This window comes from Ornithorhynchus anatinus, chromosome 20 (genome assembly GCF_004115215.2).
Source record: "Ornithorhynchus anatinus isolate Pmale09 chromosome 20, mOrnAna1.pri.v4, whole genome shotgun sequence".
Classification (NCBI taxonomy): Eukaryota; Metazoa; Chordata; class Mammalia; order Monotremata; family Ornithorhynchidae; genus Ornithorhynchus; species Ornithorhynchus anatinus.
The window spans coordinates 7,390,265-7,406,644 of NC_041747.1; the positions used below are offsets into that span (position 1 = coordinate 7,390,265).

Genomic DNA, 16,380 nt, shown 5'->3' on the forward strand with positions numbered 1-16,380 from the left:
GTAACCTCCTCTTCTGGAAGTCTTGAAGAGTGTGTTGGCTCACAATAAGTCCTCCCAAAGGTCTAGATAAACTCTTTTTGATTATTTTGTCCCCTTGTCCCCAGCGCTCACTTTGTAGGCAGTCACTCTCACACTTGCCTTGCTCAAACCCTCTCTCTCACTGAAACACTTCTGGAAATCTAACCCTGACAAGCTAATTATTGCACAGGAACGTTCCCCCTGATCTATTTTTTGGGATGTTCAGTGGAGCCAAGGTGTCCAGGGAGAATATATTTGCTTTGGAAAGGATCCAGAAGCAATGTTAAAAATAATGGCCAAGTACCCAAGTTGACGCACTGATGAGCAGGTGCTTCCTGTCGTGTCTAGTCTGTCTGGTGCTGCTCAAACTGCACTATGGGTACAGAGGGCCTGCATTTCCAAAAAAACAAAAACCCTAACTTGCTTTATGTAGGAGCTGCGACCATTTCAGAGCGCTTCAGTGGACTGCATCAACGAAGCAGCGTTGGCCTACTGGAAAGAGCGTGGGCCTGGGAGTCAGAGGACCTGAGTTTTATTCCCCGATATCCACCGCTTGCCTGTGTGACCTTGGCCAAGTCACTTAAATTTCTATGTGTCTCAGTTTCTTCATCTGTAAAATGGGGATGAAATCCTACTCCCTCCTAGACTGTGAGCTCTATGTGGGACAGAGACTGTGTTTGAAAAGATTATCCTATATTTACTCTGTTGTTTAACAGAGTGCTAGAACATACTAATCACTTTAGTATTGTAAAAAAAAAAAAATAGCTTGTCATCCATAACATACTAAGAATGGGAAATCATCTTACATGGCTAATGTCTCGGTGCCTCAGTTACCTCATCTGGAAAATGGGGATTAAGACTACGAGTCCCATGTGGGCATGGAGTGTGTACCCAACCTGGTTACTTTGTATCTACCCAGTGCTTAGTACAGTGTGTGGCACATAGTGAGCACTTAACGCATACCTTAAAAAAATGAGTTTGGGGGCATCATCCCACCTTGAAGTTCAGGGATTGGAGCAATATTACTGTTGCAACAGTCTGCTCCCAGCAGAGAGCTTCCAATACAGGTCTTCCCCAACAGTTATACCAAAGTACCAGATCACCACCATTGTCCAAATGGATGGACTTCCGTTTGGTCGCGGCTGGTGTGAAAGGGCCCTGACTCTATTCCCTTTAAGCTGTGTACTATACCATCCAGCCCATCTCTCCCTCTTTGCTAGGGTCACCAACCCACCTTTTATCAGTTTCAGTTCCGTGTTGGAAAAGCCAGGTCCCACGTTCCAGTTAAACACAAAACTGCACTGCGGAATGCCCGTTCCATGCAACTTTCGTGCAAAGTCCTACCTGTGTGGCCCTTGAAGGATGTGACGAGGCTGCAGGTTTCCTGCTCCAGTTTGAGGATGGTCACCTGCCCCGAAAGGTCACCAACAAAGACATGTCGTGTTTCAACGTCAAATCTGGCAGGTAGGCATTAAGGGTCCGTTTGGAAGTGTGGGCAGGGGTGGGGAAAGCCAACCCTTCCAGTCTCCTCTCTGAGAAGGATTGGGAGGGAAGCTGTTGTGCTCTTCTTTATAAGTCATCTGGGAGCAGCAGGGTGGTATTTCAATGGATGGAAATTACCCTGAGGACTAACTTGATTAACTGTCAAAAGGAAGAGATCCAAAGTCAACTGATTATATCTTTTGACCAGCTGCCTTCCTAAAATGAAAGCCCATTGTCAGAATTTAAAAAAAAAGAAAGAAAAAATAGGACCTCAATGCACTTTGGAGGAAGGAAAACTTGAAATTACACGAATTTGGTTTTCCAATATAACCATAGGCCAAGAGAGCACTTTTTGCTGGGGAGGGGAAGCAGGGGTGGCTCCTGACAGAGAGCTCAGCGATGGGTCTCCTTCCCCCGATACCTATCTGCAATCAATCAATAGCATTTACTGAGCTTTTACCATGTGAAGAGCACAGTAAGCGCTTGATAAATATGATTGACTGATTGTGTCGGGTCATCCAAGTGCTGCTCCCCCGAGACCCTCTCATTGGGTGGTTCTGGCGTAACTGGAAGGTGGTCTAAATGACTGCTTAAGGTTCCTCCCGACCTTACGATTCAACAGCTGCACTGGCAATGCCTCCTGCTATCTTAGGTGGCTCTTATTGAGATGGCCACAAGAGGTCTCAATTTAGGCCTGCCCCTCCTCTCGTCCCTTGCTTGTATCCACCCCAGTGCTTAGTACAGTGCCTGGCACATAAGCACTTAATACCACAATTATCATTAGTATTATTACAGCTACAGGGCACGATGCAGGACAGCAACACAGTTAGCCTGCTCTGGGGGACTCGGTCCCCTTGGCCCGAGCACTTAACAGGATGTCTTATACCTTAGGTTCATGCTGCTGGGTGGATGCCCCCAGAACAGCCTGGGACTTTGCATTTCCAAGGTGCCCTAGCTCCTTCCCACCTTCCGCAAGTCTGGAGCGACTTCACTGGCTTTCAGGCAGCCAACTTTACAAGGTGAACGGGGGACTGGGCAAGAAAAATTCTAGGAATTGTTTGGCTCTCAGTTCAACCCCTTCTTATATGCATCTCAGCCCGCCACTCAGCACGGCCCATTGTGCTCATTTCCCAACAAGTCATCCCATTTGACTCTGCATTCAACCACCCATCCGAGTCTACTCGGGCACTGGCAGAGGCTGGGGCGCGTCTTGTTCCCAAGGGCAGCCACGCGACGGGGACTTTTCAACCCTGGAAACCTTAAGGCGGTCAAAAATGAAAGGAGGAGGCAGAAAAGTCGACAGCTCCCAGGATTTCTGCCAAGGATACTGGAGGCCCGAGGCTCCGGCGCCGGTGCGGTAGCTTCCCAAGCGCTGGCCGCTCTCGGAGCAGTGCCACGTGAAGTGCTTGTCCTGTCCTGTGCTCAGGACCCATTCCGTCTCCAGGACAAACAGGATCATCGTCACTCGGCTCTGGTGAGCTGAAAACAAAGAGGCGGATCATCGGCAGGGAAGGGAAGAGATACTAAGGGATGGAGAAGAAAGGAGTACAGGTGAGAGAAAGGAACAGTTGGAGAAAAGAGGGGTAGAGAGAGAAATGGGCAGGGGAAAGCAGGGGAGAGGGGAAAGCAGGAAATATCCCTTTACACCAAGGCTCACTGGCTTATTATGTCTCGGTGACCTTGAAAGTAAACTGTTGATAACCGCTGAGGCATCTGGGTAAATAGCACCATCTTTGGGAGTCTTAGCCATCTCCCTGGGATACCTGAAAGCCCCTTTCCGAAGCCCCGACCTCGGGACTGTATAAAACTGTTGTGCAGGGTTTGGGGTTTTTAACTGCCCACACAATCAGAACTTCTGAGGGAACAAAACAGAGCTGGCGCCCACACAGATAAACTATTGAGAGCACGGTTTAGACAAGAAAAAGGCCCCTCTGATGATCTGAAGACTGGTCTCTTTCCCCACCCCTCCAAGGAGGGGCCATTCCGTTTTAGATCTTCCAGTGACTATTCCTGGCAGGGACCTCTGGGTTCCAATTGCTTCCCCGGGACTGTGGGAAAATTCATCCCCCCGGAAGCCGCTCCACCTTGAGTCTCTCTCCTCCCAAATCCCCTCTGCTCCCAGGCCCGGCATCCAGGGGCAAGAGTGCACGAGGCGGGGGATGCATGGGAGGAGACTGTCTGTGGGCGCGTGCTCATTTGCGAGATGGCACAATAACAGCAAAGAAAACACGAGGGGGAAGGGGAAAGGAAAGGGGAAGTAGAGGGCCACCTGGGGTAAGGGTGGGTCGTTCTACTTGGAAGAAAAGGCTGCTGGTGGTGTTGCCCAAGGTCAGATGAGGCGGTACAGACATCAAAGAAGGAACTGCCACTAAAGGTTTCCCCTGATTCGTATGCTTGGAAAAACTGCTCTCTGATCTGTAGCTGAAAATGCCATTTGGGCTGCCTCCGCCCATGTGGCTCCACAGTTCCCGTCTCTCCCTCTAGACTGTAAGCTCATTAGGGCCAGGGAACGTTTTTACTCTCCCAAGCCCTTAGAACAGTGCTCTGCACATATAAGCGCTTAATAAATACCACTGATGGGACTGACTTGGAGGTACTCATTTGGTTACTCCCTTTCAACATGGGGCCTTTCAGCAAATTCTTCCTAATTTGCTCCCAAGGGAAAGACCACAGGGATGGGAAGCAGGAGATCTGGGTTCAATCCCGGTTCCATCACTTGCCTGCTGGGTGCTCTTGGGCAAGTTACTTAACCTCTCTGGGCCTCTGTTTCCTCACCTGTGAACTGGGGATTAAATACCTGCCTCTCCTGAGCCCCACATGAGACAAGGAATGTGCCTATCCTGATTTATCCTGTGTATCTACCCAAGGGCTTAGTACAGTGCCTGGCACATAGAAAGCGGTTAACATATGTAACAACTGCTATTGCGGGAACCCCTTCACTGTGTCCTCACGACCATGGTCTGCTCACTCCGTCTCAGATGAGCCCACCTGGATTTATCGAACAGAGTTACCTTAGCAGAGACCATCCATCCTCCACGCATCCTGTTCGTGCCGGAATGGCTACTAGGATGATAAAATGGCTGCACTGTGGACCTCATTGCTAGCCTTGTTGATTCTTCCCAGGGCTTGAGAAACTTCCTGGTTCTAAGCATTAAGAAATTCCAAGCACCACTCATCAGCACGTGGGGCTTCCCGAATGACCATCTCAATGCTTCTAGCCTGGAGTTACAAGGGTTTCTCAGAGGACCACAAGGAAACAAAGCCTTGAACATCACAGAAATATTTTAAAAAAACAGGAAATTGCCCAGCTTCTCTTCCCTGGTGACGGATCCAATGGAATTATAATAATAATCATGGTGTTTGTTAAGCACTTAGTTCGTGCCAGGAACTATACTAAGTCTGGGGTGGATACAAGCAAATTGGGTTGGGCCCGGTCCCTGTCCCATGTGGGGCTCACAGTCTCAATCTCTATTTTACAGGTGAGGGAACTGAGGCATAGTGAAGTGATTTGCCCAAAGCCACACAGCAAAGTGGCGGAGTCGGGATTAGAACTCATGACCTACTGAATCCCAGGCCCGTGCTCTATTCAGTGTCACTCACCCTACTGCCATCTGGTACCCTCCAGGGGCACTTGGAGAAACAAAGGCCCTCTAAAAAGAAAGCTCAGCTCCATTTCCTACCTGGATAACTTTTCACTGGGGTCATCTTGTTGTAATCTTCTGACAAAATAAATTCCTGGAGGGAAGGAAAAAAAAAAGTTTAACAGGACAGGAAAAGCAACTCATCCATGAGCAAAACTGCTTTGTGCAATCCAGAATCGAATTTTACGTTCACAAATAGAAACTAGATTTATAGCTAAGACTAGGAGTTCGCTTTCCCAAGCAGCAAATATTACCATTCCTGCAACCCACTGATCAGCTTGGGTTATTCACTGGGTATTTTCAGATGGAAGAGAATTAGGTCAGACCAGCTCAAGGCTCTTGTTTGGGCCAGAAGTATCACAAATCGAAAGACCCGGAGCCAGAGGCTCGCTAGGACTTTGGCCCTTAAGGCTCTCTGCAGCAGCTGGAAGCTCGTACTGCACTGGTTCGAAGCCAGGCATATGGGTCCTTTCAACTAAAGGAATCTATCGCCTCTTTCTACCGAGAGAAATCAGTCAGACCCTCTGAAGTGTCTCTTTTCCCTTCATCTGACTCCCACGGCTTTCCAGAAGGGATTTTTAAGTCCAACTGATCATCATTTTGCTCTCTCAAATATCACCTGGGCCTTCGGGGTTTAAGCACGGTTGATGAGCAGAAATGAAGACTGGATTTATGTAAGAACATTAGTATGTAAGATGCATCCATTGGGAAAGATAATAATGATACATGGTGGCATTCGTTGAGTGCTAGTACTCTATGTCAAGCACTGTATTAAGCGCCGGGGTAGACGGAAGATAATCAGGTTGTACACAGTCCCTGTCCCAAATGGGGCTCACAGATCAATGGTCCATTTAGTCCACGATTCTGCCTCAGAGTGGGAAGAAAAGAAGCTATTTGGAGGGGCCGGGGCTGAGATCCTTCCATTCGTCCCAGTTATGCAAATGTGCAATCGTTCATTCATTCATTCAATAGTATTTATTGAGCGCTTACTATGTGCAGAGCACTGTACTAAGCGCTTGGGATGAACAAGTCGGCAACAGATAGAGACAGTCCCTGCCGTTTGACGGGCTTACAGTCTAATCGGGGGAGACGGACAGACAAGAACAATGGCACTAAACAGCGTCAAGGGGAAGAACATCTCGTAAAAACAATGGCAACTAAATAGAATCAAGGCGATGTACAATTCATTAACAAAATAAATAGGGTAACGAAAATATATACAGTTGAGCGGACGGGTACAGTGCTGTGGGGATGGGAAGGGAGAGGTGGAGGAGCAGAGGGAAAAGGGGAAAATGAGGCTTTAGCTGCGGAGAGGTAAAGGGGGGATGGCAGAGGGAGTAGAGGGGGAAGAGGAGCTCAGTCTGGGAAGGCCTCTTGGAGGAGGTGATTTTTAAGTAAGGTTTCGGCCAGTGGCTACAAGTTTTATATAAATGGAAGGGCTTCATTTTATATAAATGGAAGGGCTTCATTAGTTCACCTTTACCCCAAACCACGCTGGCAGTGAAAATGGCTCTCCAGGTACTGGAGAAAATAAGATTCCCTCCATCATTTCTAGTAATAATAATAAAAAAAGTAATTGTGGTATTTGTTATGCACTTCTGTACCAAGCACTGACGTCGATAAAAGATAATCAAGTCAGACACAGTTCCTGGCCCTCATGGGGCTCATTGTTTACATAGTAGAGAGAAGAGACATTGAATCACCATTTTACGGAAGAGGAATCTGGAGCACAGAGAAGTTAAGGGACTTGCTCAAGGTCACCCGGCAGGCAAGCGGTGAGAACCCAGGTCCTCTGACTATTCGGTTCGGGACCTGACCACTGGGCCACGCTGCTCCCCTTGGCTGCCTGGATTGGGTGACCAGCTTCCAAACAAGGACAACAGACTGGGAGGCAGAAGCATTGGGAAAACAAAGTGACTGCTAGAGTTTGACCAAGGCATCATTGTGGAGGGGTGGAGAGCAGATTTTAGCCCATCTGGGACTTAAATGGTGAAAGAAAAGAGCAACGCTCTCCAAAGAGATGGGTTCTGTGAGTTCACCAATTAGCTAGGTCTGATCCAGAATGCTTGGAAGTCAGTCAGCTGACGAGACACATACCTTTGGCGAACAATGGCTCCAAAAGTAGTTTGCCCTTGGTTTTTATGAGAAAATAACCAATGTCTTTGACACCAAATTAAAAGAAATTTGCTTTTCCATTCATCTGTTAGTTAACCACACGTTCATTAAAAAACTCAGATGAACGGACTATGCTCTTCCCTTGTATATTTCACAACAGCAAGAAATGCTTTGTCTCTGGCATGAAAAACAGGTCTGGCAAGTGAACGCTGTGTCCTGTCCAGTAATGCAAGTCAACGTCTGGAAGTCAAGTTATTGTTCAGAACGAAAGCTCAGTAAGTACCATTTATTTTTTTAACCAACCCCCAAAACTTGCAAGCGCGATTAATTTTTCCGGTCATCTTTCAATGGCCTGACTTCATGGGGTTTGAGGTATGTGCTGGACTACTGACTGTTGCTGAGTAAAAACTGGAGGTCGAGACTCAGAAGAGGAGCGGGGCCAAAGGGGGTTGATCTGTAGAGTTTAAATTTCAGCTCCATCACCAAGGTACCTTCGTGCCGAGGGAAGAACAGTATTCAAGGGCAGAGGGAAGTCTCACAGATCAGCTCCCAGAGGCTCCTTTGCTATTCTCAGAAAAACCATCTGCCTGGTGCGCGGTCCAGCACTTAGTTTATTGTTCTGTCCACAATAACTGCTCAATATATACCACTTATTAATTGACAGAATGATTCCATGGGACGTCAGTAGACTGATGCTACCCACTGGAATTATTGTACTGTGCACTCCTCGAGCGTTTAGTACAGTACTCTGCATATACTAAGTGCTCAATATCAATGACAGGCTGACTGGAAAAAAATTGGGCCTATAATCTGACCTCACTCACACCGAGACCAGTTCTACATGCTCTGATAGATTGTAAGCTCCCTGAAGTCCAGGATCAGGTCTTTTATCTCTGTGATCTCCCCCAAATATTTAGTACAGTGCTTTGCATAGAGCAGACCCTCAATAATAAAGACGGGCTAATTGGCTTTCAGTAGTAACAACTGCGGCTGGAGTGGATACAAGATAATCATACCAAGCACAGTTCCTTACCCACGTGGACCTCACCGTTTAAGGGGAAGGGAGAATAGTGCAGTCTAATGGAAAGAGCATGGGCCTGGGAGTCAGAGGACTTGGGTTCTAATCCTGCCTTCACCACCTATCTGATGTGTGACCTTGAACAGGTCACTCAGCTTCTCTGTGCCTCAGTTACCTCCTATGTGAAATGGGGATTAAATCCTACTCCCTCCTATTTAGACAGTGAGCCACATATGGGACAGGGACTGTGTCCGAAGTGATTATCCTGTATGTACCCCAGCGATTAGCAAGGTGCCTGGCACAGAGCAAGCCTTTAAGTACCATTTTAAAAAACAAACAGGTATTTATTCCCCAGTTTACAGAAGAGGAAACTGAGGCAGCAAGAAGCAAGTGACCTGCCCAAGGCTCCACAGCAGGCAGGCGGCAGAGCCAGTATTAGAATACAAGTGTCCTGATTCCCAGTTCTGTGTTTTCCCCCCCGACTAAACCATGGAGCTCTGACCTTTACTGGTTGATGCCAATCCCAAGATCCTGCCCTGGCAGTCCAGGGAGGAGGAAGGAAGAGGTTACTTATACTCTCAGCCCCACATGTCTGATCTGCCCAGGCTGCAAAGCCCCAGCACTTAGTACAGGACTTGGCACAGAGTAGAAGCTTAACAAATACCAGCTATATTAGATCGGAAAGTTTCCATTCGAGGCACTTGGTGCTTCAAATCCTTAAATATCAGTAACTTCCCACTTCCTTCCACTCCTGATCTTCCAAGTTTGGCTAACTGGGAGGAGTGCTGCCTTTAAAAGAGAAGAAATCCCAAAGGGCTCTGACAGCAGCCACCCACTAAAGGCAGCATTCTCAGTGGGTGCAACAACTCAGCAATTTCCTCCTCCAAATACCCTTCTGAAGACATACACATATACACACGCACACTCTAAGAACTCTAGTATGCTGAGGGTAGCAAGATGGGAGTTAATCACCATGGGATGGAGCCACAGTTTCAGATTAATCAGATTCTTTACCCACTTATTAAAATAAAATCTTTTTGAGCTTTCCTTCTGCCCAAGTTTCAAACAGATGACAGTTTTTATTTCTGGTCCACCTGCAGTGGTTATTGGTCCCTGGCCCATGGACAAGTGGGTACTTGCAAGGCTGATTATGCAGTCGCATCTGGCTCACGTTGATGGAAGGGAGAAGATTTTGTAGCCTGAGTTCAGGTTTTCTACTGCCACTTGGACATCTTCCCCTCTGATTCCAAAACTCACCCAAGGCAAATTTTTAGAGGAGTGTAGCTTAACAGATAGAGCATGAACCTGGAAGTCAGAAGGCGCTGGGTTCTAATCCTAGCTCTGCCACTTGTCTGTGTGACCTGGAGCAAGTCACTAAACTTCTCTGTATCTCAGTTACCTCATTTGTAAAATGGGGATTAAGAGTGTGAACCTTATGTGGGACAGGGACTGTGTCTAACCTGATTAACTTGTATTTACCCCAGCACTTAATAGAGTGCCTGGCACATGGAAAGTACTTAACCAATACCGATTTTGAAAAGTGTGGGAAATTCTTGAATGAATATCGAAAATTCTGCTAGAGTTGGCATGTGGTAGAGCCCAAAGTTGTGAAGGAAAGAACTGTGCATGGTGGAACACACTTGTTATTAGAGAACACAAGAACCCTTCAAAGGGGATTCCCCTTCCCTCTCCCTAAATGTCCCCATATGCCTTTCCTGAAGTGGGAAGCAGGTAACATATTTTAATGTCTTACAAATAGTAAAAATTCAGGAGCTATGAATTTAGCTGCTGGGTGTGTATGTGTGTACACATACTTATGTAAATATAAATCTTTTAAGCAGCCTAGACTCTGTATTAACTCTGAGAGCTAATACTTATTTTAAGACAGAAACTTCTGATAAATAATCCAGTTCAGATTTTGGGATTGGTAACAAGAGCTTCCCTTTCCCCCAGTGCAAAACGACAGATTGCATTACGAAGCATAGGTGACAACTCGCTTGCCTGCCCCTACGTAAAAGAGCCCAGTCATTGTGCCAGGCTGATAGGAGGATAGGAGGACACTACCCAGAAGATCCAGCCATGGCTCACCTGCTGCCTCCAGACAAGCTGCCCCGGTTACCACCACTACCCTGCCCTCCCAAACGTAGATGACCATCCATACTGTCAGAGGTGGCCAGTGACCCAGGCACCCTCCGGCACTCTGTCTGCTTGGACCAGCTTGGGGGCACAGCTAGGCCCAGCAAGATGTGACCCAGCTCCACGGGAACAGTTAGGGCCTAGGGAGATGTGGCCCAGATCCTCAGGGCTCCTGTTGCCCCTCTTCTGTCTAAATTCAGGTTGGGGGTGCCATGTGGAACCCCAAGGATGCCCAATGAAGGAGTAGCAGGACAGTCCACTGCTCGCCGGGACCCTCCATCTGAGCCCCTCGAACTCACAGAAGTGGCCCAAGGTGGAGGAAAGTCCTGGAGGACTCCAGCCCTTGGGGGGAAATCAGCTTCTCCACGTTACAGGCAACTCTTGTTTAATGGCTTTTTGAAATAGCCATTTTTCCTAGTTAGAGTCTATACTTTAGGATTCAGAGAGTCCTCTTCCAGCACCTCAGCAGCTCCTGTGGATTTCTCACTTAAGAAGAAACTCAAATCCTCAGGGATGGGATAATCCCACCCTCCGCTCCGGTGGGATTGGTCTGGGAGCCAGGCTGGATTGGGAAGGCGGGGGGAGGGAGCCAGACTCTGTAGAAGCTTCCGCAGAGCCCGCTTCTGGCTCTGCAGCCTCCGCCTGGGAAGCCCAAAGAGCACCCCGGCAGATTTTCCCCTATTCTAGAAAGACTGGAAATACCCCATATGCCTCCTCACAGGTCTCACAGGTCTCAACTCCAGCTGACTAGCTCGCACCAGGAAGAGCAAGGTACACTAAGTTCTGCCAAAAGGCACTTTTTGGGATGCTTTTTGGCAAACAGAAGGGCTATTGTGAGTGGAGAGACATTAGCCTGACGGCGAAACCTGTTGGGATACACCGCTCGCCGCAGTGTCAGGAGAAACTGTCTGGGGGCCTGTCTGGGGACCTGGCGGTGGGCCAGGCGAATATGGCCACAGAGCTTTCCTCTGCATGAGAATGTGCAAGAGTGCAGGCCCGCTGTGTTCCAGGACACACGGGGGCGGGAAGACGATTAGGTCAGAGAGAAGAAATAGGCTGGTTGGCATTTCCTCTTGCCTTGAGGACATCTCCACTTGGATGACCTCCCCAGCATGAGAAGCATCGTGGCCTGGTTGCTAGAGCAAGAGCCTGGGAATCCGAAAGACCTGGGTCTTATTCCCCACTCTGCCACCTGTCTGCTGAGTGACCCCGTGCATGTCACTTCGCTTCTCTGGGCCTCGGTTTTATCATCTGTAAAACGTGGATTAAGACTGTGACCCCAATGTGGGGCAGGGCTCATGTCCAATATGATGATCTTGTATCTACCCCAACGTTTAGGACAATGCTTGGTGCACAGCAGCGCTTAACAAATACCTTATTATTATAATTATTATGTCCAAAATGGAAATCTTCCCACCGAAACCTGTCCTCTGTCTTTCCCATCACTGTAGGTAACCCCACTATCCTCCCTGTCTCTGGTCCTCAACTCATCTCTCTCATTTCACCCACATATTTGTCACCAAATCCTGTCGATCCTACCTTTGCAATATTGCTAAAATCCACCCTTCCTCTCCATCCAAGCTGCTACCCCACTGAACGAAGCACCGATCCTTTCCCGCCCTAATGCATCTGCCTCCTTGCTGACTTTCCTGCCTGCTGTCTGTCCCCACTTCAGTCCACATTTCACTCTGGATCATTTTTTAAAAAAACAACAACAAAAGCAAAAAACGTTCAGTCCATGTCTCCCCATGAACCTCCAGGAACTGCCCATCCTTCTCCACATCAAACAGAAACTCCTTCCCTCCTACTCCAGTCTTGCCAGTACACTCCGCTCCTCTAGTGCCAGCTTACTCAGTGTGCCCCCCAGCCTTGTTTATCTCTCCACCAACCCTTTTCCCAACTCCTCCCCCTACCCCTCCATATATGCCAGACCACCACGCTCCCGACCTTCAAAGCATTAAGGTCACATCTCCTTCAAGACGCCTTCCCCGATTAAGCCCTCTTTTCCCCGGATCCCTCTCCCTTCTGCATCCCTATGCACTTGGATCTGAGTCCTTTGGGCATTTGATATTCGCCTCAGCACTTCGGTACATATCTTTAAATTACATATTAGAAATTATTTATATTAATGCCTGTCTCCCCTTCTAGACTGTAAGTTGTTGCAGGGAACATGTCTATCTTCCCTGTTTTCGAGTACTCACAAGTGCTTATTACAGTGCTCTGCACATACTAAGCACTAATAAATACCCTTAATTGACTGAACGAATGAATTGGGGTGCACTTCCCAACATTCTTCCCAGATCATGAAAATGATACACTGGATCTCAGGTCCTTTATCGTGCCAGGTAAGGATTTTTTTATTTCCAGGCTTGGACACCAATAGGGAGCCTGGGAAGTTGTCTTCCAGAAGGAATCATGACCTCGTGGAAAGAGCAAAGGGCTGGAAGTCAGGAGACACGAATTCTAATCCCATCTCTGCCACTTGTGTACTGTATGCCTCTGGACAGGTCACTTAACTTCCCTGGGCTTCAGTTTCCTCATCTGCAAAATGGGGATTAAATACCTGTTCTGGGATCCCCACGTGGGCAGGGCTTTTGTCAGATCTGATACTCTTGTATCTAACCCAGCATGTACTGCAGTGCTTGGCCCATTGTAAGCACTTATATACCACGTGGTGTTATTTTTTAAGTAGTGGTCTGTTTCTCAGGGATTCCTGGCATTTTTTTCACTGCTCCATTTGGCTAGTGAGGTCTAACACTGCTTTCTCTTAAGCAAATCAATGTGCAGCAACAGAAGAGTTATAAAATCTTGCTGAGAATGAGGAGACTATGTACAAGGGGAAAAGAAAGGATCTTCCCAACTGATTACCTAAAATGGGCACAAATGCTGATAAAGATTGCTGGCACTCAAGGTCCATCAATCAATGGTATTTTTTATTGAGCTCTTACTGTGTGCACAGCACTGTGGGGAGGGTATAATACCACAGAGTTGGTAGACATGTTACCTGCCCACAAGGAGCTTACAGTCAAACAATGGTCTATGGTCACAAATCTAAAATTCACATATAGAAGATCCACCACTAAACAATATCCCAGAATACTACTACTAATAATAATAATATGAAGCTGATTCAAGGGCCCCTTCAACAGAGCCAGTTAAGTTACTGCTTCAGCAATTTTCACAAAGCTTTTTGGAAGAGGGCAGAGGGAAGGGTCAGAACATAGGAAGGTGTGAGTTGTTTCTGTGTGTCTACAGCAAAGCTCTCAGATTTGGACCAAACTAAAAATCTACAGAAATATATTTGTATTTATTGAGCACTTACTTGCGTGCAGAACACTGTACTAACCACTTGGGAGAGTACGATATAACTATACAACAACAGACATGTTCCCTGAAGTGCTGTCCACTTTCTCTACAGCTGAGAGACCTAGATTCCACATGGTGTCCTGCAAACAGTAAGCGCTCAATGAATATTATTGATTGACAGACAGGTTCCACATCCAGCTGCTTGGGCAATTCCACCAGAATCATTTACAGGCTTAATAAAATCACGAATCTAGTTCTGAAACCGAGGCAGACTCTTAGTATCAAAACTCTGCTCACTTTAATGGAGATACGCTGGGTAGGACATGTGAGGAGAATGAGCACAGGAGGATGTCCAGACAACTCCTGTACGGCTAGAAGAAATCGGGAAACCAAAACAAAGGAGGGGAGAGGAAGTGTTTCAAGGACACAGGGAAAAAAGGGCTCAGACTATGGTGCACCCTAGATGAGAAAACTGGAGCGGCTTTCTTTGAGCCAATGTTTCCTAATGAACAAGAGAGAAAGTGGCAAGAGAGATAACAATGCCAAGCCCTGCAAACATTAGCCATACCACAAGGGACAGCTTTTTTGTGTGTGTGTACACTATTGCTGGGACTTTGGATCCGCAACTGGCCTTTGAAGACTCACATACATATATACACACACACACACTCACTGAAAGGTCAATCTCACCTTTCAGTGTTTCCTTTTAATACAAAGGACTATTGTAAATGACCACAGACTCAACTATTTCTAACTAACGACAAATTAGAGACTGTGGTTTCCGTTCAAGATTACGGATTAAACATGGTTTCTTATTAAACTGTTTTGGTTCACAGATTGTGTCACGAAATCCATATGGTACACACTAATACTGAAAACAAAGGCAGTGCAAGTTAGTGTGAGGCAATGAAATCTGAGCATCCAACATATTTTTGGTGTGAGAACTGAGCCTAAGGTGGAATAAACTGTGAATAGATTGTTTTTCCTAAAGAAAATAAAGTTACTTTATTCTGAATAGCATTTTCAACAGCAATTGTGAAAGAAGGAATCAGCACCAGTAAAATGAAACCCATAAATAATCCAATTATCCCATTTATTCAATGATTTCAGTTTCCTCCTCCACAAAACTTTTTACCGGAATTCTAAGCTAACACAATTGACTGATCTGATGTGCACTTCTCTGTTCAACTTTGTTAGAAGTACTAATTCGGAATGAAATGACCAAGAATAGGTACTGAGATGCCTGGAATTTCTTCCCTCTTTATATCAGACAAGCCACCACTCTCCTCACCTTCACGGCCATCTTAAAATCACATCTCTTCAAGTGGTCTTCCCCAACTAAGCCTTCATTTCCCCTTACTCACTCTCCCTTCTGCATCACCTACATTCTTGGATCAGTACCCTTTAAGCACTTGATATTCACCACACGGCACTTGGGCACATATCCTTATACCCTAGTCTTTTCCCTATCTGCATTTATTTCAATGTCTGTACCCCTTCTAGTCTAAGCTCTTTGTGGGGAGGGATCGTGTCTACCAACTCAATTATACTGCACCCTTCCAAATGCTTAGTACAGAGCTCTGCACACAGTAAGTGCTCAATAAAAACCACTGATTGACTCACTGAAAGAGGAGCAAAGTCCCCAAGGAATTCATAAACTGGATAGTTGGTAGCTGACTTTACACACTTGGAGACAAACAAGTGTAGCATATGTAGAGTGAAAAACAAGGTTAATTAAGTGCTTTAAGTCCATTCAGTTTATACAGGTGTATATATTTCTATTCATAAAAGCTAACAGTCTCCTGATGATTCAAAACTTTCAAAAATGTGTATCTTTCAAGGATGGCGTTCTTTTGTGGTTTTATGGTTTCATTTTCTGAAGTGGTGATGGGAATTTCTGCCTAGAATGTTCATATTAACGGGGCACCCTGAAGTGGAGGGTGGCTCTCGGCATGCTTGAAGAACTGGAGAAGTACCGAGGAAGCACAAAATGCATTTTTACGAGCACCCTCCTCCTTAGCCCCTTCAGTGCTCAGAACAGTGCTTGACACATAGTAAGTGCTTAATAAATACCATTATTAGTATTATCCCAATCTCTCTACAAGAGGATCATTTGTGTTCAAATGACACCTCCTGCAAGAAATAAGGCAGTAACAACAGAGGAAATGGAACTTCTGTGCTAAATTTTCTAAATACTACAAGTATCATTCTTTCAACAAGCAGGCGTGGGTAGGAGCTAAGAGAAGTGGCGAAGGATTCAGACACACTCCCCACTTCACACCCACAAATGTACAAGCATCACTGCCAAAAAAGGGGAAGAACCGGAAGGGAGTTGTGGGAGTGAACACAGAGTGGGAGTGGGAGAGTATTTTCTTCTAAGGATATTTCATCCATCAAACAATAGAGGTGGTTAATAAACACAGTATTGCATTTCATTCCCCCTTCCTTGCACCCCCCACCCAACCACTTTTTGCTGAAGGTCCTTTACATTCAGCCTTAAGAGACAGCACAGGGGACCATAATTTTTTTTAAAAAGCCAGGAAATCATCACATTCTACTACACTGTAACTGTTCTGTGCATAATCACACGAAATGTCTTTGAAAGTAGGAAAGAATCTGGCTCACTGAACAGCAACAGTTTCTGAACCTGCCATGACAGCAAAG

General features: G+C 46.5%; 1 protein-coding gene across 4 annotated transcripts in view; it reads right to left on the minus strand.

Moving 5' to 3' along the window:
- The window catches only part of WDFY2 (WD repeat and FYVE domain containing 2), an 82,768-nt gene that overhangs the window by 12,360 nt on the left and 54,028 nt on the right, over positions 1 to 16,380 (minus strand). For all 4 annotated transcript variants that reach the window (XM_039914919.1, XM_029048450.1, XM_029048447.2 and 1 more), the window contains 3 exons: positions 5,181 to 5,235; positions 2,829 to 2,979; positions 1,363 to 1,475 (listed from right to left, as the gene is read on the minus strand). In XM_039914919.1, coding sequence (XP_039770853.1) covers positions 1,363 to 1,475; positions 2,829 to 2,979; positions 5,181 to 5,235 — 319 coding nt within the window. The remainder of the gene's footprint in view (positions 1 to 1,362; positions 1,476 to 2,828; positions 2,980 to 5,180; positions 5,236 to 16,380) is intronic.